Below are 26833 nucleotides of genomic sequence, written 5' to 3'. Positions count from 1 at the left end.
TCATGCTATAGGGAAAATTTGTGTACCCAAATTTATTACGATCCGTTAATTTTTCTTCGAGTTATGGCTCCCGAAACAGAAAATTACTTAGTCATAAAAGGGGCGGTACTACGCCCATTTTTTAAATTTAAAGTTTTTCCTATTTATTGTTATAAGTCCACTTGGGAAATGAAATACCATTGATACAAAGCTCTTTTTGCAAAGATATAGCTTATTTTATTCGTCCATGATCCTTTTAAAAATCTTTTATATAAAAGTGGGCGTGTTAAGGATCGATTTCCTTAATTTTTCTTCAAAGCATTCCTTATAGTAATGGCAACCTCTCTGCCGAATTTTGTTACGTTAGGTTTAACGATTTTTGATTTATGATTAATAGAGTCAATATCAGTCCACACGTCAAATTTCAACATTCTATCAATAATCAGGTTTTTTGTGTTTTTCAAAATGTTATATATATATAAAAAGTGGGCGTGGTTATCATCCGATTTCGCTCAATCAATCTTTTCTGGGTCCAGATAAGCTCGTGTACCAAATTTGGTGAAGATATCTCAATATTTACTCAAGTTATCGTGTTAACGGACGGACGGACATGGCTGAATCAATTTTTTTTTCGATACTGATGATTTTGATATATGGAAGTCCAATCTATCTCGATTCCTTTATACCTTTACAACCAACCGTTATCCAATCAAAGTTAATATACTATGTGTGCAAAGCACGCTGAGTACAAAAATGTTATATGCAATTGCTCAAATTTACATTAGGAAACAGTTCCTCCCGAAGGCTAATAAGAGTTCGAAACAAAAGCGATATCAGAAATGTTGTATGGAATAAGTGACTAGCGCGAAAGAAAATGAACTTTGGCTCAATATCACGAACACATACATATATACATACATCTGTGCATATATTTTTATGTTAGATGATTGTGCAATGAATGAATTGGAAAATAGAGTTTTATATAGAAGTATCAAGCCTAATCTTAATTTAGTGAATGTGCATGTATGTATGTATGTAATTCGTTGATGATTCATGCAATTCTCTAAATTCCGAAAATATCTGACAATGGTCAACAATCAAACTGACAACCAACCATAAGCCGTCGTAGAAAGACCAACGAACCCCCAAATAAATGCATATCCGACAGAAAACGAATGAATGAGCAATCGAGTTGGTTTTCTTTTTGTTTTGAACATTGAAAGCATAGGAACAAAGTCGATAAATCAAACTGAAAAAATGGAACGAAAGCAGAATACGAAAGATGTTAAAAGACTTGCATATAAATACGAGTATGCTTGATTGAAGAATGAAAACGTCGAAGCAGCAAAAGATAGAAACCAATATACATTGTTACATCGCTCATTCCATTTTATTTACAACTCATTACGGTCCAGGGTATGTGTGACGACTTTGTAGTAGCCCTAGACGATGTCGCAGCTGTCATCCGTCAGACGGCCATGGTAGACATCGTCTCGCTGAAGTTGTCGGTGGCGTCAATATCATCGATACCAGAGACAATATTAACATAGAGACATTGCAGGGACGAAAAATAGTGTGAAGCAAGCTTCACAAAATTCTAGTAGGTCACATTCACCACTTACCACAGCAGAATTTTTAAACTACCACTGTCTGTATTTATTATTTAACAATTATTTGTACACTTTTTATTCCGCTAATGTGTTCAGAATTCACATTTTTACACTCCAAAACTACAATCGGTGTATTTTGTGTGCTTAAATTATGTTAAAAATCGTGTTAAAATTTGTGGTGTGGTGGAAGTGACCTACTAGAATTTTGTGAAGCTCCGCTCCTTTCCACTGAAGTTCGCGCATGCAACATCTTTATCTTCAAAAATTTTTGTCGATATTTGGCATACATACATACATATATACTCAGCTGAGCAGAGCATAACGGTACCCTGTAACGGCATAAACTAATCGAGATAGATATAGATCTATATATGTATCAAAATGATCTGGGCGAAAAAAGAAATTCATTTAGCCATGTCGTCTGTCTGTCTGTCAGTAAACACGATAACTTGAGTAAATTTTGAGGAATCTTAATGAAATTTGGTATGTAAGTTCCTGGGCACCCATCTCAGATCGCTATTTAAAATGGACGAAATCGGACTATAACCCCGCTCACTTTTTCGATATCGAAAATTTCGAAAAACCGAAAAGGTGCGATGCTTCATTACCAAAGACGGATAAAGCCATGAAACTTGGTAGGTGGGTTGACGTTATGACGCAGAATAGAAAATTAGTAAAAATTTTGGACAATGGGCGTGGCACCGCCCACTTTTAAAAGAAGGTAATTTAAAAGTTTGCAAGCTGTAACTTGGCAGTCGTTGAAGATATAATGATGACATTTGACAGGAATAGTAGTAACCTATTACTATATGTGTTCTAAATAAAAATTAGTAAAATCGATTGACAAACACGCCCACTTAAAAAAAATTTTTTTAAGACAAGTTTTAACAAAAAATTTAATATCTTTACAGTATACAAGTAAATTATGTCAATATTCAACTCCAGTAATGATATGGTGCAACAAAATACAAAAATAAAAGAAAATTTCAAAATTTTATTTCATTTAATTTGTCTAGAATACTTTTAATGCTATAAGTCGAACAACAATTTACCAATCCTTGTGAAGTAAGGGCATAGCTTCTATGACGATAACTGTTTTCTGTGAAAAAGGGCGAAATCGGTTGAAGCCACGCCCAGTTTATATACACAGTCGACCGTCTGTCCTTCCGCTCGGCCGTTAACAATGAAAAAAATGCCATAATGCTATACCAAATGCGAAAAAAGGGATGAAACATGGTGATTGGATTGGGTTTTTGACACAAAATATAACTTTTGAAAAAACTTTGTAAAATGGGTGTGATACCTACCATATTAAGCAGAAGAAAATGAAATAGTTCTGCAGGGCGAAATCAAAAGCCCTTGGAATCATGGCAGGGATACTGTTCGTGGTATTACATATATAAATAAATTAGCGGTACCCGACAGATGATGTTCTGGGTCACCCTGGTCCACATTTTGATCGATATCTCGAAAACGCCTTCACACATACAACTACCGCCACTCCCTTTTAAAACCCTCATTAATACCTTTAATTTGATGCCCATATCGTACAAACACATTATAGAGTCACCCCTGGTCCAACTTTATGGCGATAGCTCGAAAAGGCGTCCACCTATAGAACTAAGGCCCACTCCCTTTTAAAATACTCATTATCACCTTTCGTTTGATACCCATATTGTACAAACGCATTCTAGAGTCAACCCTGGTCCACCTTTATAACGATATCCCGAAAAGGCGTCCACCTATAGAACTAAGGCCTACTCCCTTTTAAAATACTCATTAACACCTTTCATTTAATACCCATATCGTACAAACAAATTCTAGAGTCACCCGTGGTCCACCTTTATAGCGATATCTCGAAGATGCGTCCACCTATAGAACTAAAGCCCACGCCCTTTTAAAAAACTCATTAACACCTTTAATTTAATACCCATATCGTACAAACAAATTCTAGAGTCACCCCTGGTCCACCTTTATGGCGATATCTCGAAAAGCGTCCACCTATAGAACTAAGGCCCACGCCCATTTAAAATACTCATTAACACTTTTCATTTGATACCCATATCGTACAAACACATTATAGAGTCAGCCCTGGTCCACCTTTATGGCGATATCTCGAAAAGGCGTCCACATATAGAACTAAGGCCCACTCCCTTTTAAAATACTCTTTAATACCTTCCATTTGATACCCATGTCATACGAACACATGGTTACCCTAGGTTCATTTTACTACATGGTATTTTCCCTTATTTTGTCTCCAAAGTTCTCAGTTGAGTATGTTACACGAGTTCGGTTACACGCGAACTTAGCCTTTCTTACTTGTTTTTGTTTGTTCATGTTGCTTTAGAAAATCGCTTAGGCATTACCAGTGTGTTTATGCTGTTATTGTAATTAGTGCATTCGTAAAACCTGTGTGCAACGGAGTTAAAGCCCCGCCACATAAGCAGTTTTCGTATAGATAAAGCCAGATCGAGCGACACTGGCGCCATCTGACTTGAAAAAGTAGCTAACTTTTGTTGCAAGCAAAGCATAAAAAGACGAATTCGACATTTTCTTTGGCTAAGGGTGCTTTCACATTTTGCAAGTGAAATGTTTTTCCGACTCTTTGGTACTTTTCTAACATTTTTCACAGTTAAAAATTGCAATTTAACAAATGAATAGGCCAGAAAATATGTTAACAATATTTTTCTTGTATAGCGAGAATGTTTATAACAGTGCTTCGTGAAACTTTGTATGTGAATTCAATACGATGTTACTGGCATGCATAAGATTGCGTTGAACGCATCTAGATATATGGAAAAGTTAATTGTGGTTCAGCCATTATGAGCAGAGGTTTTAAAATGGTTAATACGGAAATAAGCGCACACACAAAACCAGATAGGTAACGAGTACTTTTGTGAGTGGTAAATAAAAACTTTATGCTTTCGGCCAGGGTTTTAAACATGTACCTTTGTATAATAACGGGAGCTCCTGATCCTGACTGTTCGAATAATCGATCGATTAGTCGATGGGAAAAGTTGTTCATTAAAATAAAGTATTATCAGTAGTAGTAGAAGTAGCATAGACTATGGAACTGCTCATCCAAAGAGACGATTTTTTTCACACAGAATTTTTGTTTCAACAGAAAGCGGTGTAACAAATTTCAAGGCAATATCTCAATTGGATCAAACTATAAGAAATATGTAAGTATAGTACCAGGAGAGTTGGTTTAAGTTTTTCTATAACAATTTTCTGATATTATCAATAAAAACTTTCAAATGACCATACAGCTTTTATACTGGTTAAAAATTCGTTTCATATGGATCAGCCGTTCCTTAGTTATAGGGCTGGACTTTTATTTGTACTTAAAAAATAAAATCCCAGATTTAAATTTTTATGTCAATCTTTAGCTGGGAGGAACAAGTGAGTAAATTGTGACCAGTAGGGGTTGCCCTCAAGGGAGTGTACTCTCTCCTCTCTTGTGGACCCCAGTCTTAGATGACCTTCAGTTACTTAAATTAAATGGTTTTGACACACAAAGGTATGCATATGACTTATGGAATCGATAAATTTTAGTGGGTGGATTGACGGTCTGTTAAACTTAACGGCAGGATAAATGTAGCGGGCATTGCAGAAAATGAAATTGTGTTTAACAAAGAGATACATTCTAACAGACGGGCGAGAAAATGGCTCTAAAAAGAGTTAAACAAAGAAAGTTACTTGAATATTAAGTCATGTCAACCTATTTGTTGGAGCTAAAAATCCCCAGTTGATTATATCTCAGTGCTTGAATATACTATACCTAGATGCAATATTGTGCAAAATTGTCCCTCCGGTCACAGTGGAACATCGCTACAGTAAATTTGTCCGAATCACGGAAAGAGTTTAAATAAATCTCACCACTCTGATGGAATTTCACTAAAGCTATACATAGTTTTGTGAAGGAATTTTCTCAAATTTGCTCACTAGCTTTTAGCAGTTTTTTCAAAAATTTTATTAAATATAGTTTACGTGGGAATATTCTACAATTTGTGGATGCATAAAAATATGCAATTAAAATTATTTTGAGCGTTCTTATTTTATATTAAGAGATATTAAATTACTATGTAGTGCAGTAATCACAGAGCTCAACACTTTCTTGTCAATCATTTCGCTATAAACTTGCCTTGCACTTTTGCAGAATTTTTAAACAAACTCAGACATAACTCAAGTACTGACTAGTTATCTATCGCCAAATTGTAAAAGCTCGTTAGCTTTTAAACGGGTTTAGGCTGAAGATACGCTATAATTTCGATAACTTCAAAATCAAAACATCATCCATCCATTCGTTTTTTCTTTTGATTTTATTTTTCTCTTTCGTTCTTCTCTTATAGATCCTTTTGGCATGCTTGTGTCTAAGGCCAGATCTTCTGGTAAGTTTCGCGTTCTTTTTAAATATTTTAACATAAAAAAACAACTTCTGTTTAAACAAAATTCTATTAGAAATAGGTAAGGCTTTGACCATTCTCTAATCAATAACCAACAAGCTTAATAACTACTAGCCCCGGCGTAACTGTTTTAATCAGGGCAAACCGAAATATTTTTAATTAACATTACTGCAAAACGTTCATGGATTTGCCATTGCGAAACCGCCTATCTGACAATATTCAAATACTACAGGAAAAAATTAAATTTTTTAAAATTTATTTTTAATACACTAACAACTCTATGGGTTTTAAAAGCCACAATAGAGGTGGAAGGGCAAGGGCGCTCGAATGACAGACGAGGCCATGCAGGTGTACACCGATGGTTCCAATGTAACGGAATGAGTAGGCATACTACGCTCATCCGGAAATAAATAGATCTTACAAGCCAATACGCTGTAGTGCTTTTCAGGCGGAAGTAATAGCTGTGACTAAGGCAGTAGAACCTCTGGAAGAAAATAGCTTAAACTGCAACCGCGTAAATTTTTACATTGACAGCGAAGTAGCAATTAAGGCAATATTTTCTCATAGCACAACATCTAGAAGTGTGTTTAGAGTGTTAGCGATCCCTGGAAAGAATTGCGATAGGGAATGTTATACATCTATGCTGGGTCCCTGCAATATGGGAATAGATAGAAATGAAAAAACCGTATGAGCTAGCTAAACCGGCGTCCTGCTTTTTGATAAGGGTTTTCAATTTGGTCGTTGAGAAAACTTCTGGTCATGCAATTTATGTGAGGTCCTCAATCTAAACTAACCTAATCTAATAGATCAAAATGAATGTTCGTTGTTTAGTATGAATTGAAATAAGTCCAGCTCGTTATTTAGTGTAATCTTTGTTTTATAACTTCAATGTTTAAATACCGATTTTATGATTTCGGTTGAATGTCTGTAGCTCAGGACTGTTAGTTAGGGCCTTTGCAATTGGTCGTTGGTGGTTTTGCAAACAAAAATCAATGATACATGCTGTCAAAAAACTGCCAGTAAAAAAGTGAAAATGCTTTGCAAATTTTACTAGTTATTTCGCTATTTTATTTGGATTAATTAAAAAAAAGTGTAACGAACAGCATATCGTTAGCTTAATGTGAAAATGTGATAAGTCACTTTTTACGAATTTTACAGGAGACGAAAAAAACTGAATAATTTTTCAAATAACCTTTTTTCAAAACTGTGATTGAGGATACCTTAGTTGCAATACTTTTGAGTGTAGAAGCTTTGAAAAAGATAAATAAAAATCATGTATGCTAACCCAGCAGCTATTTTATGACTTAGCACAATTTCCTCACTTAAAACAAATTTTTTCTCCTGACTTAGCACTTTTTACTCAATATGTTTCCCCATCACTCCTCCCCTTTAATGATTGAAATATAACACTGCTCCGCCTACCACACCGAATGCCCTGGGTTCACACCCCGGGCAAAGCAACATCAAAATTTTAGAAATAAGGTTTTTCAATTAGAAGAAAATTTGTCTAAAAGGGGTCGCCCCTCGGCAGTGTTTGGCAAGCACTCCGAGTGTATTTCTGCCATGAAAAGCTCTCAGTGAAAACTCATCTGCCTCGCAGATGCCGTTCGGAGTCGGCATAAAACAATTAGGTCCCGTCCCGCCAATTTATAGGAAAAATTAAAAAAAATGAGCACGACGTAAATTGGAGAGATGTTCGGCCTAAAATCTCTTCGGAGGTTATCTCGCCCTACACTTATTTATTTATTATACCTTTCATGAAAATGAAATGGTATATTAATTTCGTCACGAAACCCAAAATTGTAAGTCCTTAAAGGAAAATAGATAGACCCACCATTAAGTATACCGAAATAATCAGAATGAAGAGCTGAGTTGATTTAGGCATGTCCGTCTGTCTGTCTGTCCGTCTGTCTGTTTGTATGCAAACTAGTCCCTAAATTTTTGAGATATCTTGATAAAATTTGGTGAGCAGGTGTATTTGGGTGTCCGATTAGACATTTGTCGGAACCGGCCGGATCGGACCACTATAGCATATATCCTCCATACAACCGATTTTTCAGAAAAAGAGGATTTTTGTAATATCTTACTCAATTTAACAGATTGAAGCTTCAAACTTCACCATATACTTTCGTATATTGCACATATTGTTGCCTGAAAAAATTGATGAGATCGGTCGTATATATAGTATATATCCCCCACAACCAATTGTTCAGATAAGAAACTTTTCGTAATTACTGCCCTTTTTTAAGAGCTAGAGGGTTCAAATTTCAGCGAATGGTTACGCATATAGCATATATTGTTGTCTGAAAAAATCATTGAGATCGGGTGTATACATAGTATATATCTCATACAACCGATTGTTCAGATAAGAAACTTTTCGCAATTTCTACCCCATTTTAACAGCTATAAGCTTCAAATTTCACCGATTGCTTACGTATATAGTATATATTGTTGTGTCAAAAAATCATAGAGGTCGGTGATATATATAATATATATATGATGGTATATATAGTATATATATAGTATATATATATTTTTTTTTGCGATTTCGGCCCCATTTTAACAGCTAGAAGCTTCAAATTTCACCGAACGCTTACGTATATGGCATATATTGTTGTCTGAAAAAATCATAGAGATCGGTTGTATATATAGCAGGCATGCTTAACCAACGAAACGATATCATTTCGTTACGATAATCAACGTTAATAAACGAAACGAAGTCATTTCGTTTCGTTTATTAACGTTAAGATCGTCAAATTAACGAAATGATTTCGTTTCGTTTTCTGCCATATCAAAACGAAATCAAATCGTTTATGTTGATTATTAATTTCAAACTATGCTGGCAAAGCTGATTGATGGCGGAGTCATTAAAGGTGAAAGCATTAGCCAAGCTGATTGCAACTTTTCTCATGAATTTTGACAGTACGAACATTTCTCAAAGTATTTTTGACATTACCACCAACGAATTACACAAACAAATTACATAGTTTGTGTGTGTATGTGCGCTCGTTGTTGCCACCTTACGGCTTCACAATTGCTATAGCATTGCCAGCACAATTCAAACATAAAGTATCACGTCTTTGTTAACGTTTTTAACGTTAACGAAAGCTTTTCGTTTCAGTTAAAAACGAGATACAATTTATTTTGATAATTTCTTTATCGATAATATTTCGAAGTGTTTCAACGGAAACGGTGGAAATTTTTTGATAAACGATTAGCTTAACGTTAAGGTGCATCCCTGATATATAGTATATATCTCATACAACCGATTGTTCAGATAAGAAACTTTTCGCAATTTCTACCCCATTTTAACAGCTATAAGCTTCAAATTTCACCGATTGCTTACGTATATAGTATATATTGTTGTGTCAAAAAATCATAGAGATCGGTGATATATATAATATATATAATGGTATATATAGTATATATATATTTTTTTTTTGCGATTTCGGCCCCATTTTAACAGCTAGAAGCTTCAAATTACACCAAATGCTTACGTGTATAGCATATATTGATGTCTGAAAAAATCATTGAGATCGGGTGTATACATAGTATATAGTCATAGTTTTTACACGCAGACCACAAAAAACCTGAAACTTTGCATCCTCACACAAAGTACCTACCTATTTTTTATTTTTTATTTATCTTAAAAATCGTTTAGGTATGTAGATCTGTTCACTAGATATTTCTTATCTTATACATCCGATTATTCGGAGATTACGAACGGGATAAGATTATTGTTCAGCCCCATTCATGAAAGGTATGAAGTCTTCGGCATAGCCGAAGACAGTCCCGTCCTTACTTGTTTTATTTGTATCGGTTCTGATCTGGAATTCAAACAAATGCTGTGTGGTGTCTTATTTCACAAAGACAACTGCCACATACTTTATCCACAAACTAAATCTCTTAATCGTTGTCAAGAGAGTAAGAACTTGGGTGTAATTTTTGACTCCAAGGTCTCTTTTGCTAGTCACATTGCTTTCGTTGTTTCAAAATTTGTTGCAATGGTTGGGTTCAGTAGACGTAACACCAGTGACTTTAAGAACCCTATGACGTTGAAGCCACTTTACATATCCTTGGTCAGAAGTGGTATTGAATATTGCTCAATAATATGGAATCCTTTCTATGAATCTAACTCCTATAAAATTGAGAAATTTTTTACAAAATTGCTTTACGTATGCTTCACTGGCCAGACGGCCTCTCATCATATACCAGCAGTCACAAATTGCTTGGTCTTCAGGCTTTGCATGACAGAAGAACTATTATCTCACTCACGCTTGCGTATAATGTAATAAACTTTAGCACGAATTGCTCTGATTTATCTACTTTGTTCATTCCATATATTCCACTGCGTGATCTTCGGCATAATAGATTATCGAAATAACTCATAAAACGAATTATGCTACTAATAACTAGGACTATACATCTAGAAAATCGATTCAGTAGTGTTCTTAATTCTAATAACAGCTTACATAAGTTTAAGCTTGAATTGTTTTCTATTTTTAACTAGTCTGTACGAAAGCATGTAGTTATCGACATGTAAGAATTGAAGTAGATTATAGTCAGAGCAAAGCATTTATCATACACCAAAGGCATGTCTCAATTGGGTAAATCCAATTTCAAGGGGTTGTGTTCGCAACCCTCTCAAGGGGTTGCCAGCACAATATATAGCTTATCCAACCCAATTGTCAACTCACCTAGCCGTGGCGAATCCTGTTTCATTGGCAGCCGAGGCTCTGGTGACCCCAAGTTCCTCATGGAACTAGGGAGTGGGGAGGGCCTAGAAGGTTTAATGTGGTCATATAAATCGTTCCCGAGATGGTCGAACTAGAAGTACCTTAACAGTGCTTTGTTACCGGAACGTACCGGATCTATATCCGGCAAAGGGCCATCAACATCGGTAACACTCCCCAAAGCCTTCGGAAAATTTCTTTGTCGTTAATACAACAACAACAACAAAGCATGTACTTTTAGACTGAATGATATTATTGACAGATTGACTTAGCACATTTTTTAACAGCTGACCACTTAGCACATTTACACATCATTGCCCACAGCACGTAAAAATGAAAAATTTTAATATTTTTTTTGTGATCGATGTATTTTGAATTCAGTTTTAAAACTGCATTAAAATACAATTTTTCAAAAAAAGTGATTTTCACATTAAGCTAACGGTATGTAAAAAAATTCTCAACTATTTTCGATAAAATTTTTAAATTAAAACAGGTTTCGAGTCTTTGCTAAAAATTGCAAATATTTCGTAAATTTTTGAGTCAAACGATGCTCGAAGTCTCAAAGATTTTGAAAAAATGTTCAAAAGGGTTTTTAAGACTTTCTTTCATCCAAAGCTTGTATAATCTTAAACACCCTTGGGAAAAAATTGTCTAAAATCATCATGAATTATATGAGATTTGTAGTTTGAACCTTGTTGTTTGTTTGATTGAACTAAAAGACTACATTCTCAAAGAGTATTTGAAATTTCTAAGTGAACATTTCGAAGTTTTCGAAAACTTTTCAAAATTGATTTACATATTTTTCGTTATACAATAGGATGCTATGTGCTAACGAAATATATTCAGCCCGATTCTAAATATTCCCTCGGAATTTTGTTCTCGCGGATTTTTTTATTCCCGCGGAAAAACTCCTCCAATTATTTTCTCCTAGGGAGAACAATAATTGGGGAATAGGAATTTCGAATTTTCGAAGTCAGCTGTTTTGTCAATTGAAATTTCGTTGCGCATTTCTTATTTTGTTTAAAAAATAGAAAAGTTTAATTATTGTTGCGAATTTTTTGAAATTAAGAAATAAAATATATACAATGCACAGTATTGCATTTCATGTGGTATTCACTGAAATGAGTAATGAATTGGTGCCAAAGCAACATCAACAGAGGAGCATAAGAAGAAGAAGACGGCGGGATAACACAAATCCGCCGTAGTTGACTGCTTACATTCAGCAAAGCAATTTTCTGGCGCCCAAGTCGAGTTGAATTCGCCTTTCGCCATATGCCAAAATCTATTTAAGCCTTCTTAAAAAATCCTTGCGCAATTTCTGGATGGCTGCATCAAATATACCAAGAGCTCTTCCGTTGCTTATAATATACTTTTCGACTTAAAATAAAGAATATTGTGGTAAAATGTACATACATATTTTACAAGAAAACCAACCAATTTCCTTTAACTATTTTGATGCATTCCCTTTAATTTAACAAGTGAAAAAACTCCTATGAAATGGCAGAGAAATCTCCCTCTCCCTCACATTCATAATCCCCCCTATTGCGAGTGTCGATTGCAGTAGATATTCGACCGCTGAGCGATAATCGATTATCTTTATAATGTATATAAATTATGTTATATACACCGAAAAGTTGAAAAAATAGCAAAATATGTCTTGTACAAGATAACTGTTTATAATGGTCCAAAGATTTGGCGATGAATTTGCATAGTAATAATATTAAATGCAAAAAATGGAATCGACAAATAGTCGATTATATTCCGATCCACACTCGCAATACGGGGTAATACCTACTTTTCTCCCGTAACCGGTTTCCGCCTTTTCGAACATTGTTCAGAATAGGAGGAAAGGGAGAAGTGAAAAAACTCACAAGGAATTTTTATTTAGAATACGAGGAATGGGAGAAGGGAAAAAACTCGCACGGAATTTTTGTTTAGAATTGGGCTGATTATAAATATTTTGTAGAATGGTATTAAAGCAGCTAACGCTAATTAACCGTGAACATTAACTGGAATAAATTGTAGAAGATTCCCATGTTGGTGGCCAAAGACACAAGAATGCGAGCATATTCATTCCGCCAATAACAAAACCAGTTACAAAAATGATTTGCAAATTTTTAGTGATTTTATTTTCTTTGATTTTATAAAGCCTTGATGAATTGTATTACGAAAGCTATCTAAACTAGTTTCGAAAACCTAATTGGATAAATTTTAAAATTCGATGTTTTTAAAGGCTTCAAAAAAAAAACATTTGATTTAGAATTTTAGGAAACGTATTTTGCAAACGTTTCCGAAAAAAAAAAATCGAAACGTTTTTAATAATCTTCCTGACAATGGATTTTTGGACATTTTTTCCGATTGGTGTTTTAACTTTATCGAAAAAAATTTCGAAATTGTTATACATGGCCTCCGTTATTGCAAAGAGCTTCGAAATTTCATATAGTACATACATTTTTAAAAACTTCGAATTTCTGAAATTTTTCGAGACGTTGCCTAAATTAGTTCTCATAGCTTTCATATTACAATGCATTGAAATGTTTTTAATATTGGAAATTAAAAAAAAGCAACTAACTGATGAAATTTGCAAATAATTTTTGTTTTTTTTTACGCAGGTGCATGTACGATTTACAAGTGTTCATACATAATATATTTACAAAGAGACACTAGAATAAAATGCTAAAAATTATTATTTATTTAAAATAAAATTAGTCACTTTATGTTCATCACTAAAAAGCTTTTGCTTTAAGATAAATAATTTGTAATGTTTGAACTTGTTTTTGTAAGGACGACATTCCCGAGTCTGATGCCGATAGCTGTGGTCACGAGGATGATAATGTATCTGAGGAAGACAATGAGGATGAGGATGACGAAGAAGAGGAGATTGACGATGAAGATGAAGAAGACGAGGATCCGCCAAATGAAGTGAGCGGTAATTTCTCAGTTGGCTCTGAGGAGGAAGAGGAGGATGAAGATGAAGAAATTCCAGATCCTACTGAGACCGGCGGCAATTTTCTACTTGATCCTAATAATGATCGATGTTCAGCTCTCTTCGAAGGTGAATTTTAAAGCGAATATATTAATTTTAAAAAGTTTACTAATATATGTACATATCCCACTAATTTAGGTGATAAGCCACCTGTGTTACGGCATGCCACCCATGCAATCGATGAGACTAAACAAGCTTTAACAAAAATGCGTGGTGCCACTACAGCACGTGATAAAACGTAAGTGCAACTTGAAAAGTTTAAAAAAGTTTAACTATAATAAAATATTATTTTTATAGCATATTCTCTCAGACCCTTATTGCTGCCTGCACCGACAATGATGTTCCAACTGTACGCCGTTTGCTAAGCAAAAGTAATGTTAATATTAGTGAATCCACTGATGATGGGGAATCCCTATTGTCAATGGCTTGCTCAGCTGGTTACTATGAGCTTGCTCAGGTACTATTGGCTATGCAGGCAGCGCAAGTAGAAGATAAGGGTCAAAAGGATTGCACACCATTAATGGAAGCAGCATCTGCTGGTCATTTGGAAATTGTCAAACTGCTGCTAAGCCATAATGCTGATGTGAATGCTCATTGTGCCACTGGTAACACGCCGTTAATGTTTGCTTGTGCCGGTGGTCATGTGGAAGTAGTAAAAGAACTTCTTAAGCATGGTGCAAATGTAGAGGAACAAAATGAAAATGGGCATACACCACTAATGGAAGCAGCTTCAGCTGGACATGTTGAGGTAGCTAAGGTAAGAAGATATAACGCTAAGCAGTACTCCGTATGTTAGCACATGATGATAATCCGAGATTTGAGAAAGTTATAATGTCGTATGTTACTAAGCGCAACACTTCTGAGATTAAGTTATGAATCGAAATCGTGAAGTGTTTGGTGTATGCGGCAGTCAATGAAAAAGTTTGATCTCATTTGATGCTATGTAAAAAATACAGGGCCGCAGAGAGCCGAGCCGGGCCCCTAGGACAGTTCGCGTTTACGGGCCCCCCTAAAAAATAAACTCAATCCAGTAAAAAAAATAACATAACATACATAAATTTTTCAATTCACATTTCATATAAAATAAGATTTACTGGAGCACTTACATAAATGTTAGATATTATTGTTTGATTTGCTTACATTAACTTTTTCTAAATATTGTAACGAATTTGCTGCAAATCCTCTTATTTGCCCCTTTTGCTAGGTTCGTATCGCTAAACTGTTGAATAAATAACTCCAATATTGAATAATGGAAAAATGGCCTTTATTAAAATGCTTCACAATAACACTCAAACTGTGCAACGAATAGCTTAATAACCAAACTGATAGCTCAAATGAAACTCCACTAATCAAAATAATACTGGTATTGCTCGCTAGATATCTTCTTAGTCGTAACTGCTGATCGACTCAAATCAAACTGAATTACTTCTTACTCGCCTGCACCGCTTTTATAGTTTACGCTGCATACTTCTAGGCTCTTCGATTTCCAGAGGTTACTAGTTGTTTCGGCTACAAAATCGCCAGCCACAACTACGTGCACAAATTATTGCCCTCTCTTGTGACCACTGAGATAAGATATATGCATGTGTTTGTGCATTGCCGCTCCGCTGCTCGTATACGTACATATGTGTAGACGCAATTATTTATTCGTTTATGTAAACACATAAAGATTGAATTATTGATGTGAATGTTTGTAGTTTACAGTCTCTCGCGCGCACATAGCCGTATAAGTAAATGCATCTGTGTGTGACATCTCTCTGGGCTGCCTTATATATGTGTATACTTGATTTGATTATTAACGTAAATACTGCTTGGCATGGCCTTAGCATCGCCTTAGTGATGGGATAACTTAGGGGTGGTAATATCCGTGACACTGCCCTCCACCTAAGTCTGATCGTCCCGATCAGACAAATCTCTCGATCTAAACGTTGCCAGCCTTTCCAAATGGACCACTTTCATTTTGGTTCGTAGTTTACCGATGGTTTGTATGCGGTACACTACATCGTTGATCCGTTTTACAACTTTGTATGGGCCTACCCAATTACACTGCAATTTCGGGGACAAACCTTTTTTACGTTGTGGATTGTATAACAGCACCAAATCTCCTTCCTGAAAATCTTCTGAATTAATTGCTTTATCGTATCTGGCTTTCATCTTGTCACTCATAATCTTTGTTCGTTGCCTTATCAGATCATGTATTTCTCTTAGCTCTTCTTCCAAATCACTAGTGGATTTCCTGACATTTCTCTCCGCATTGGCATCTATCCCAAACTTCAAATCAGCTGGCAGTCTAAGGTCATTGCCAAAAATTACTTTTGCAGGGGTTTGGCCCGTTGTCTCATGCACTGCTGATCGGTAAGCCATCAAGAATAATGGTATGCGGGTATCCCATTCTTTATGGTATTTGTCTACTACTTTCCTTAAGTGCTCCTCCAATGTTCTATTGAATCGTTCTACCATACCATCGGATTGAGGATGCAATGCAGTTGTCCGTGTTTTTCGAATGCCCAATGACTTACACATTTCCTGGAACACAGCTGATTCGAAATTCCTGCCTTGGTCAGAATGTAACTCCATTGGTACACCATACCTTGCAACCCATCGTTTTTAACCACTTCTGCTACTGTTTCTGCTTCTTGGTTTGGGATTGGGTATACCTCTGGCCATTTACTGAAATAATCCATAACCTCCAGTACGTATTTGTTTCCGCGGTTACTAGTAGGAAATGGACCTGCGACATCCATGGCGATCCTTTCAAATGGCGCACCTGAGTTATATTGCTTCATCTGGCCATGACTTCGTGTTCTGGGCCCTTTCGCTCTGCTGCAAACCTCGCAGTTCGCAATCCACTCAGTGACCGACTGACGGCAACCAACCCAATAGAATCTCTGTTTAATCTTCTCGAGCGTCTTCGTGATTCCAAGATGACCTCCGCTTGGACCATTATGCAGCTCGCTGAGCACGTCAGGAATCCTCTTTCTGGGAACAACTATCAGTTTATTCTTGTATTTACCATCCTCACTCTCCCATACTCGATGAAGGCAACCGGATATCAATTCTAAACTGTTCCACTGTGCCCAATATGACTTCGCAATGGGACTCTCTGCTGACATCTCTTCTCTGTTTGGTCTTTCATTTCGTTCGAGCCCTTGCATAACACGTGACAGATCTGCATCTTCTAGCTGGCACTTTCTTAGCTGTTCCTTGTCCCATTCATCTGTACATGTTATATTCATTAGCCGGACATCTATAATGTCTTCTTTAGCCTCGGCTTTTGAACAGTGCTTGCATTCCAAACTACATGGTCTTCGTGACATTGCATCAGCATTTCCATGGGTACTACCTTTTCGATGCTCAATGGAAAAGTCGTAGCTTTGTAGTCGCTCGATCCACCGTGCCAATTGTCCTTCCGGATTACGGAACTGCAGAAGCCATTTCAACGCTGCGTGATCTGTCCTGACACGGAATCGCTGGCCGTAGAGGTATTTGTGAAAATGTTTAATGCAGTCTACCAATGCCAACAGCTCTCTCCGCGTAACACAGTAGTTCCTCTCTGGTTTTCCAATCGAACGGCTGTAATATGCAACTACCTTCTCCTGTCCATCGACCAGTTGTGATAAAACGCCTCCTATAGCATATCCACTCGCATCTGTATCCAGAATAAATGTTGCTCCTGGAATCGGATATGCTAACATTGGGGCAGTGCACAAACGCTCCTTCAATGTTTGGAAAGCCACTTCTTGCTCCTTCTTCCATTCAAAAGCTTTGTTTTTTCTTGTAAGCTCATGGAGGCTATGGGCTACGCTGGAAAAATTTGGTACAAATCGGCGGTAATATGTGCACAGCCCAAGAAAACTTCTCAATTCATGTAGGTTCTGTGGTCTTGGCCAATCCTTTACTGCCTCTATCTTTTCATTCGCTGTACAGACACCTTCTGTAGTTACCTTGTGGCCCAAATAATTTACTTCCTTTTTAAACTGCGTACACTTTTTGGGACTTAACTTCATACCAGCGCCAGCTATTCTCTGGAAAACTTCCTCCAAGTTCTTTAGATGTTCATAAAAACTCTTGCCCAATACGATGATGTCGTCCAGGTACACCAAGCATGTTTTCCAATGTAGTCCTTTCAGTACCTGGTCCATGAGTCTCTCAAAAGTAGCTGGTGCATTACAAAGTCCAAAAGGCATCACTGTAAATTGCCAAAGACCATCACCGACACTGAAGGCTGTTTTCTCTTTATCTTCCTCCTTCACCTCCACTTGCCAGTAGCCGCTTTTCAAGTCCAGCGTGGAAAACCATTTCGTACCAGATAGCGAGTCCAGAGTGTCGTCAATTCTTGGCAATGGGTAGCTATCCTTTTTCGTTACGTCATTCAACTTCCGGTAGTCCACGCAAAACCTCATTTTTCCATCCTTCTTTTTTACAAGTACTACCGGTGAGCTCCATGGACTAGCTGATGGTTCGATGACGCCGCTGTCGCTCATTTCTTGAATGATTTGACTCACAACTTCCCGCTTCGCCAGTGGAACACTACGTGGAGCTTGACGGATCGGCTTCGCATCTCCAGTGTTAATTTGGTGTTTCACAACGTTGGTGCGGCCTGGTTTAGAATCATCCTGGTCAAATATGTTCGCGTACTTTAGGAGCAGTTGTTTTGCCTTACTCTGATAGGCTTCCTCTAGTCCATGCGTCCATGCCGTGATATCATTTGAAAGATCAGTATTACTAGATGAAACGTATTCCTGGAGCTGTTCACAGTTAATAACTACTTCGGCCTCTTGGCATCTTCCCAAAATAGCTCCTTTGGTCAAATTGAATGGTGACTTGAACTCATTGAGTACTCTTACCGGAATACGTCCATCTTGTTTTGTCATAGCCAGGGTTTTTCCTACAAGTATGTTCAGTGCTGATTTATTTGCTGCTTCGACAACCCACAATTTGTTTGTCCCACAATCTCCATCTACCTTTGCCCAGATGACTGCTTCTGATTTTGGTGGTATTTGCTGACTCTCTTCCACCAGCACTCGTTTACTGCTGTAGCCTCTCTCGTAGCCGAAATTAAGTGGCACATCCATGTTCTTATATCGCATCGTCTTGCTTTGCATATCGATCTTGATGCCTTGGTTGATTAAGAAGTCCACTCCAATTATGATTTCATCAACAATACCTGCCACTATAAAATTGTGAAGTACCGTGACGTTCCCAATTGCTACTTCACATTCTACTTCTCCAATTACCTGGGTGTCCTCTCCCGTGGCTGTACGTAATCTTGCTCCAAGCAATGGTCTTATCTTCTTGTTGACTAAATCTGATCGAATAATGGAATGGGATGCACCCGTATCTACAGTTAGTAAACGTTCTTTTCCATCCACATGTCCTCCGACAGTAAGATTGCTTGACCTTCTTCCAATTTGCGAGATAGAGATTATGGGGCATTCAATTGAGGGAGCCAGCTGTCGCCCCTTGCGGCTGACTCGCTTTAGTTTAACGATTGAGTGGATTTGGAGATTTGATCGTCTCCTTCAGCTCTGCGTTTACGGCCACCCACATTGTTGGAACTATTGGAATTGCTACTGCAATGACGTGAAATGTGACCTGGGTTACCGCACTTGAAACATTTCATAACTCCGGCATTTTTCTGTTGTGATCCCTTCAGAGCTTCCAAAATTGTATCTACCCACTCCGGCCTTTCTACTTCCACACGATGACCTTTGTATGCTGGTTTACTCAATAATGACGCCGTTTCCTGAGTCAATGCATGGGATGCCGTTTCAGAAAATGTTTGCTTTGGGTTCGCGTATGTGGCTCGCTTCGTTTCGACGTCCCGTATGCCATTTATAAAGCTCTGAATCTTCACTCTTTCCGTGTATTCCACGGGTGCATCCGCATTTGCAAGATGAGCCAATCTTTCAATGTCCGAAGCAAACTCCTGCAAAGTCTCGTTAGCTTTTTGGTAGCGGTTTTGCAATTCTATTTGAAATATCTGTTTCCTGTGTTCGCTTCCGTATCGCCGTTCTACAGCAGCCATCAATGCGTCATAACTGTTCCGTTCGTACTCTGGAATAGTCTGTAAGATTTCGGCAGCTGGTCCTTTCAATGCTACGAAGAGGCGGCAACTTTATCTTCCACATTCCAGTTGTTCACTGCTGCGGTCTTCTCAAACTGTAGCTTAAAGACCTGGAAAGGAACAGAACCGTCAAAGGATGGTGTTTTTACCTTTGGATTACTTGCTGAAACTGCTGGACGATTTAATTGTAACTGCTGAATCCGATCTTTCAAAGCATCCATCTCAGCTTCCATTTTATCTTGTCGTTCACTAAAACCCTCCAACTGCGATGATATGCGATCGTCTTGCGCTTTCAACTGCTGAGCCAACTGAGATATCATATATGTCTTCTGTTCTTCCAGTTGCGATGCCATATATGTCTTCTGTTCTTCCAGTTGAGATGACATTTGCGACGACATTTCTGAGATACGTGTCTCCTGGGATTCCATCTGTGATGACATATACGTTTTCTGTTCTTCCAGTTGTGATGACATGTTGGTGGATATTTGTGATGACATTTCTGTTATACGTGCCTCTTGTGCTTCCAGTTGAGATGCCAGTTGCGACGACATTGATGCTACTGTCGATGTTTGTGCAGATATTGCAGCCAATATCATGTTCAAGTCTGTGCTGCTAACCGTCTGCGATGTTTCGTTTTTCTCTTCAATTTTCGTTGTCTCCTCGCCATCAAGATGAAAGACATACTCTTCCACATCAATTCCTTCTGCTTCCATTGCCTCTCGTAGCCGTGCCTGAAGTTCAAGTTTAACGCCGCTTGTATTCAATCCACGGCTCTCCAACTCCTTCTTCAGCTGCTGGATCCTCAATTCACTGAACTTTGCCATGTCCTTGTTGTCCTCTAGAATTTATCCAACAATCCCACTTCTGACACCAATTGTAACGAATTTGCTGCAAATCCTCTTATTTTCCCCTTTTGCTAGGTTCGTATCGCTAAACTGTTGAATAAATAACTCCAATATTGAATAATGGAAAAATGGCCTTTATTAAAATGCTTCACAATAACACTCAAACTGTGCAACGAATAGCTTAATAACCAAACTGATAGCTCAAATGAAACTCCACTAATCAAAATAATACTGGTATTGCTCGCTAGATATCTTCTTAGTCGTAACTGCTGATCAACTCAAATCAAACTGAATTACATCTTACTCGCCTGCACCGCTTTTATAGTTTACGCTGCATACTTCTAGGCTCTTCGATTTCCAGAGGTTACTAGTTGTTTCGGCTACAAAATCGCCAGCCACAACTACGTGCACAAATTATTGCCCTCTCTTGTGACCACTGAGATAAGATATATGCACGTGTTTGTGCATTGCCGCTCCGCTGCTCGTATACGTACATATGTGTAGACGCAATTATTTATTCGTTTATGTAAACACATAAAGATTGAATTATTGATGTGAATGTTTGTAGTTTACAGTCTCTCGCGCGCACATAGCCGTATAAGTAAATGCATCTGTGTGTGACATCTCTCTGGGCTGCCTTATATATGTGTATACTTGATTTGATTATTAACGTAAATACTGCTTGGCATGGCCTTAGCATCGCCTTAGTGATGGTATAACTTAGGGGTGGTAATATCCGTGACAATATGTACATTTTAAGAGCTTGAATCAGCCAAGGAAAACCTTCTGTGCTTTTTGGTTTGCATATACTAAAAGAACGCTCCTCTTCAGCCGCACTGACTGGAAGTGTGCAAAATATTCTTAATGCTATGCAGATGTTCGGAAATAATACTTCCATCTTCAAGTCATGAAATTTGTTCAGAAGTTGATAGTCACATCCCAAATTTGCTAAGTGGATGGCTTTGAGATGAATGATTTCATCTATTAGATCCGTAGAAATATCGATACCATATATCGTGCAGAATGCCGCTGCCTTTTCTCTGAGCGCTTTTTCCGTCAGATCCTCATACTTCCACAAAAAACTAAATTTAATCGCAATGTCATTTACGGCTTCGAAACGTCTTGTCATGTTACCAATCAAGCAGTCCAAAAGAAGGTAAAAAACTTGCTGTTTGAATTGAGTTTCGGAATCACACGCAGGTGAAGGTATTTCTCTGCGAAGGTATTCACAACTCCTATACTCCCTGCCAGAACCTTACTTTCTTGACGTATGATCGACCATTGATCCCTGAACTTCTTCAGCTCATCAATCAGGCTACCTATATTTTCTGTTTCCACGTCCAGTGTGGCATTTCTAGGTTGCAGTACCAGATTTCGATGGTTGATTACCGTCAACACTTTGAGCCAAATTGAGGCTAAGAGGATACACTCAAATTTCCCCATATATGCTTCAATACCTTTCAAATCCGTTACTGTTTCTGAACTCAGATTCAAGAGCTTGATTTCATCAGTAGCTTTCAATATTTGGGGAATGTGGGTTGCGAAAGGTTTCACACTATCCACACGAGTGTTTGTGACATGCTGTGCAAGGAGCAATTAGTTTTTTCCTTGAGAATTTCCCATTTCCGAGGGCTTGCGCTAAAGAAATTATACAATTTCTGCATAATACCGAAGAATGTGATGACTTCTGCACAACATTCAGCAGCTTGCACTCCACATAAATTTAAACTATGACAAGCACAAGGTCCAAATATTGCCAGGGAGTTATCTCTCACGATATGACTGGGCTACTTTGTAATGACCGCTCATATTACTGCCAATATCATACCCTTCCCCACGGCAGTCATCCAGTGGAATACTGTGCTTTTTTATAGTGCTGCCAATCAGCTCAGCGATAGCGTCTCCTGTTTTTGCGTTACAATCGACAAACTCTAAGAAGCGTTCTTGGATTTTCCATTTTCCGGGGTCCCTGTCTAATCAAACATAATGCAATATAAAACAGTCTGCTCAATATGCGCCGAATCAGGGGTTGCATCCACTATTACTGTGTAATACTTGACGGACTTTCTCTCGCCTTCTATCTTTCTAATTACTTGACTTGCGCAGATTTCTATGAACCCAGTTGGCATTATCACCGACTAAATCTTCCGCGACCTTATTTAGAACATGGACGTCCCAAACATCGACCATTTTGAACATGCACGTCGATGGCACTACGCTACCCACTGTCCTACACTCCAAAATCTTGGGTGTGACGTTTGATCAGATTCTACATTTTGGTGAGCACGCAGCCGCAATTGTTCCGAGAATTCAGAGCCGTAACAAAATCCTCAAATCCCTCGCTGGCAGTACCTGGGGAAAAGATAAAGAAACGCTCATGACTACATACAAAGCAATTAGCCAGCCGATTACGTGCTACGCGTCACCCATATGGTCGCCAAGCCTAAAAATTACCCACTGGAAGAAGCTACAGGCCTGCCAAAATACTGCTCTCAGAACTGCCAATGGCTGTCTTCTTATGTCCCCAGAACACCATCTGCATAATAAGGCGAGAATACTCCCCATCAGGGAGAGAAATGAGATGCTGACCAAACAGTTCCTGTTGAATACCCAGAAACCTGAGCATCCCAACAGACATCTGATTGATGAACCAGCACCGCCTAGGGGCTTAAGGAGTCATCTCCGTAAGCATTTTGAGGAAATACGGCACCTGAGAACCCAGCCGTTTGAAGCGAAAAAACACAAGCAGGTCCTTGGTGAACTCCATAAACAGGCGTCGGACCTTTATGCCGGGAATTGCCCGGTGAATCCAGTACTTAAAGAAAAGTATCCAAAACTCGCGGAAGAGGAAATCATACTCCCCAGGGAAACACGTGTCACTCTTGCTCAACTTCGTTCTGGATACTGTAACAGGTTAAACTCTTACCTATCCAGAATCAACCCCGACATACAAAATGTATGCCCCGCTTGCAATGTGTCCCCACATGACACCAACCATCTCTTATATTGTAATGTGGATCCAACGCCTCTAACACCCCTTTCCTTATGGTCCACCCCTGTTGAAACGGCAAGTTTCCTTGGACTCCCGTTAGAGGATATTGATGACAATTTGTGATCGGTCGCGGCTGTTAGGTGGGGCGAAGCATTGCTACAACAACAACAACAACTCATTTTGTATTCCATCAGACAAATAATGTGCTTGGAGATGATTCTTTTTCGTTTGAGATTCCCTCACCTTCTCCAAATGTTCATGCAATAGGGGGTCATAATTGCTGATCAGATCCAAAATACCAAGAAAGTTTCCATTTTTTGGATTTCCGATCAATGAATTATCCCCTCTAAATGCCAATCCCTTTTCTCCAAGAAATAAAACAACATCAAGAATTCTGCGAAGTATCTCTCCAGCGAGCTGCTTCATTTTTAAGGGTTTCCGCTAAGAGAAAATCCACTGAAGTTGCATTTCGAATTCTCATTTCATATTGGCGCCACTCTATATATATTGAGTATTTTCATATTCAGGAATTTTGTCGTGTAACCTCTTCCAACCTTTTTCTTTGGAATAACCTGAAAATTTTGTCAAAGCTGATCGGGTATTTTCGGAAATTTTGCTGAAAAGCCGGCATGGAAAACAAAAAAGCGCTTGTTTTGTTGCACTCCAAACGAGCCAATCACGCTTTACTCTTTCTCCGTTTTTTTAGAGTAGTATGGAGTATGATTTGAAGAAAATGGCGACCCCTTAAGTCGTTAAGAAGCCGAAATAAAATGTGATTTTAAGTTAGTTGAAGCATTTTTAAGAGATAGCGCTTATAAAAATATGTCAAAAACGTTTATCTAACTTAAAATCACATTTTATTTCGACTATGACTATGCCCCATAGTATTTGATCGGATGCCTATGATTTAAGTTAAGTGATTTTCGATTTTAAAACAATTTTTTGTAGCAACAAAATATGTATGTATCTATGAAATCCTAGTTAGAGTACTGTCAATACTGCTTTGCCTTGCTGGGCTCCCAAAAACCTTCCGCGCCCCAGGGCAATTGCCCCGGCTGCCCTCCCCCCCCGCCCCCTCTCCCCGGCCCTGTATATATATATGTACAGGCATATATGTACATATGCCTGTGTTTACAGTTATTTAGTATTTTTAAGTTTTATTTCTTTTAATTTTTAGGTTCTTTTGGATCATGGCGCCGGTATCAATACCCATTCAAATGAGTTCAAAGAGAGCGCTTTGACGTTAGCTTGTTATAAGGGTCATTTGAATATGGTGCGTTTCCTACTTCAAGCCGGCGCCGATCAAGAGCACAAAACGGATGAAATGCATACCGCACTTATGGAAGCTTCTATGGATGGCCATGTTGAAGTTGCACGCTTACTCCTAGATTCGGGTGCTCAAGTTAATATGCCCACTGATTCATTTGAATCGCCACTAACTTTAGCTGCATGTGGTGGTCATGTTGAGCTGGCTACGCTTTTAATTGAACGTGGCGCTAATATTGAGGAAGTCAACGACGAAGGCTATACGCCACTTATGGAGGCTGCGCGTGAAGGTCACGAGGAAATGGTTGCGCTTCTCTTGAGTAAGGGTGCCGATATAAATGCAACTACTGAAGAAACCCAGGAGACCGCACTTACGCTCGCCTGTTGTGGTGGCTTTAGTGAGGTTGCAGAATTTCTGATTAAGGAGGGTGCAAATCTGGAGTTAGGGGCATCTACACCGCTCATGGAGGCTGCACAAGAAGGCCATACTGATTTGGTGCGCTTCCTATTGCAGAATAAGGCGAATGTGCATGCAGTTACACAGACAGGTGATACGGCTCTCACGCATGCCTGTGAAAATGGACATACTGATGCCGCAGAGGTGCTACTCAGCTATGGCGCAGAATTGGAACATGAATCCGAGGGCGGGCGTACACCGTTGATGAAGGCTTGTCGCGCTGGTCATTTGTGTACTGTGAAATTTCTTATACAAAAAGGCGCTGATGTCAATAAGCCGAGCAGCAGTAACGATCATACACCACTTTCATTAGCATGTGCTGGCGGTCATCAGGCTGTAGTAGAGTTATTGCTGAAGAGCGGTGCAGATCCCTTTCACAAACTGAAAGACAATAGTACCATGTTAATTGAAGCAGCTAAAGGTGGGCATACGCGTGTTGTCGAATTACTTTTCAAATACCCATTGTTTGTGCAGAACCATCAGAATGAATTACAATCGGCGGCGGCAGCTGCTGCTGCAGCGGCTGCTGCTAATGTTGGCAACACCCCTGCAACTACAGCAGGAGTCAACAATAATAATACGACGAATGGCCAACTCCGTTTTATAAACTCACAACAACAAAAACAATTCCAGCAGCAGTTGCAACAGCTAAACGCTCCGCCCGGTATACAAGTGTCTGAAGCAATACGTGTTTCAAATCAACAACAACAATTCAGCCAGCAACAGTATACCGCCACCACTATGGCAAATACAAATGGTACGAACAACAACATTGTAACAAGTACAACCACCGTCGCTTACGCTGATGACCAATTACCAATAACATCTGCAACGGATGCAAATGGAGACGAATTCGCTGCCATTGACATTAACTCGCTAAGCGCACAACAACAGGAGGCATTAATTGCTAAATCGCGTCTCTTTCATTTGCAAACTGGTTTTGAACAGGGCCTAACCCTATCACAACAACAACCACAACAATCTTCATTGCCGGCTCAAAACAATAATAATAACCAACGCAAACATTTCGATCTGGATATGACAAACATAAATGCATTAACACCACCTCAGAAGGCACCACCAGCCCCACCCGTGGGTAATGGCGGTGGACAACAACAACAACAACAACAGTTTCAATTACAAGCACATATGCAGCAACATGCTGTGCAACCTTCAATGAAGGCAAAGGGCAATAACTCTTCGCGAAAAAATCGTCAACCGCCAGCGCCTTTCGAACTTAATCTGGCGACAACAACAAATACAGGCAATATAACACTTGAACAACAGCATCAGCACCAATTCCAATTAGATCCAATGCATCAACAGGAACAACAACAACCAGATGAAGTACGCTCGCAGCCATTAGGTGACGATGGCAGTGGTACAGTGGTGGATGTGGGTGGAGAAACAGACGAACAACAACAAAATCGATGTTTTATGCGGCGCTGTTTCTTCAAACATGAATTCCAAAAAGTGAGTAAATGTAAAATAA

At 38.5% G+C, this 26833-nt stretch overlaps 1 protein-coding gene across 5 annotated transcripts in view; it reads left to right on the top strand.

The window, feature by feature from the left end:
* mask (multiple ankyrin repeats single KH domain) overlaps positions 1-26833 on the top strand; it is a 105721-nt gene that overhangs the window by 35194 nt on the left and 43694 nt on the right. For 4 of the 5 annotated variants that reach the window (XM_067763395.1, XM_067763391.1, XM_067763392.1 and 1 more), the window contains 5 exons: positions 5942-5980; positions 13513-13783; positions 13853-13952; positions 14012-14471; positions 24796-26814. In XM_067763395.1, the coding sequence (XP_067619496.1) occupies positions 5942-5980; positions 13513-13783; positions 13853-13952; positions 14012-14471; positions 24796-26814 (2889 nt within the window). The remainder of the gene's footprint in view (positions 1-5941; positions 5981-13512; positions 13784-13852; positions 13953-14011; positions 14472-24795; positions 26815-26833) is intronic. The other variant, XM_067763394.1, reaches the window with a different exon arrangement.

The sequence above is a fragment of the Eurosta solidaginis genome, chromosome 1 (genome assembly GCF_040869045.1).
Source record: "Eurosta solidaginis isolate ZX-2024a chromosome 1, ASM4086904v1, whole genome shotgun sequence".
NCBI lineage: Eukaryota > Metazoa > Arthropoda > Insecta > Diptera > Tephritidae > Eurosta > Eurosta solidaginis.
This window is presented reverse-complemented; position numbering and strand designations above follow the sequence as displayed.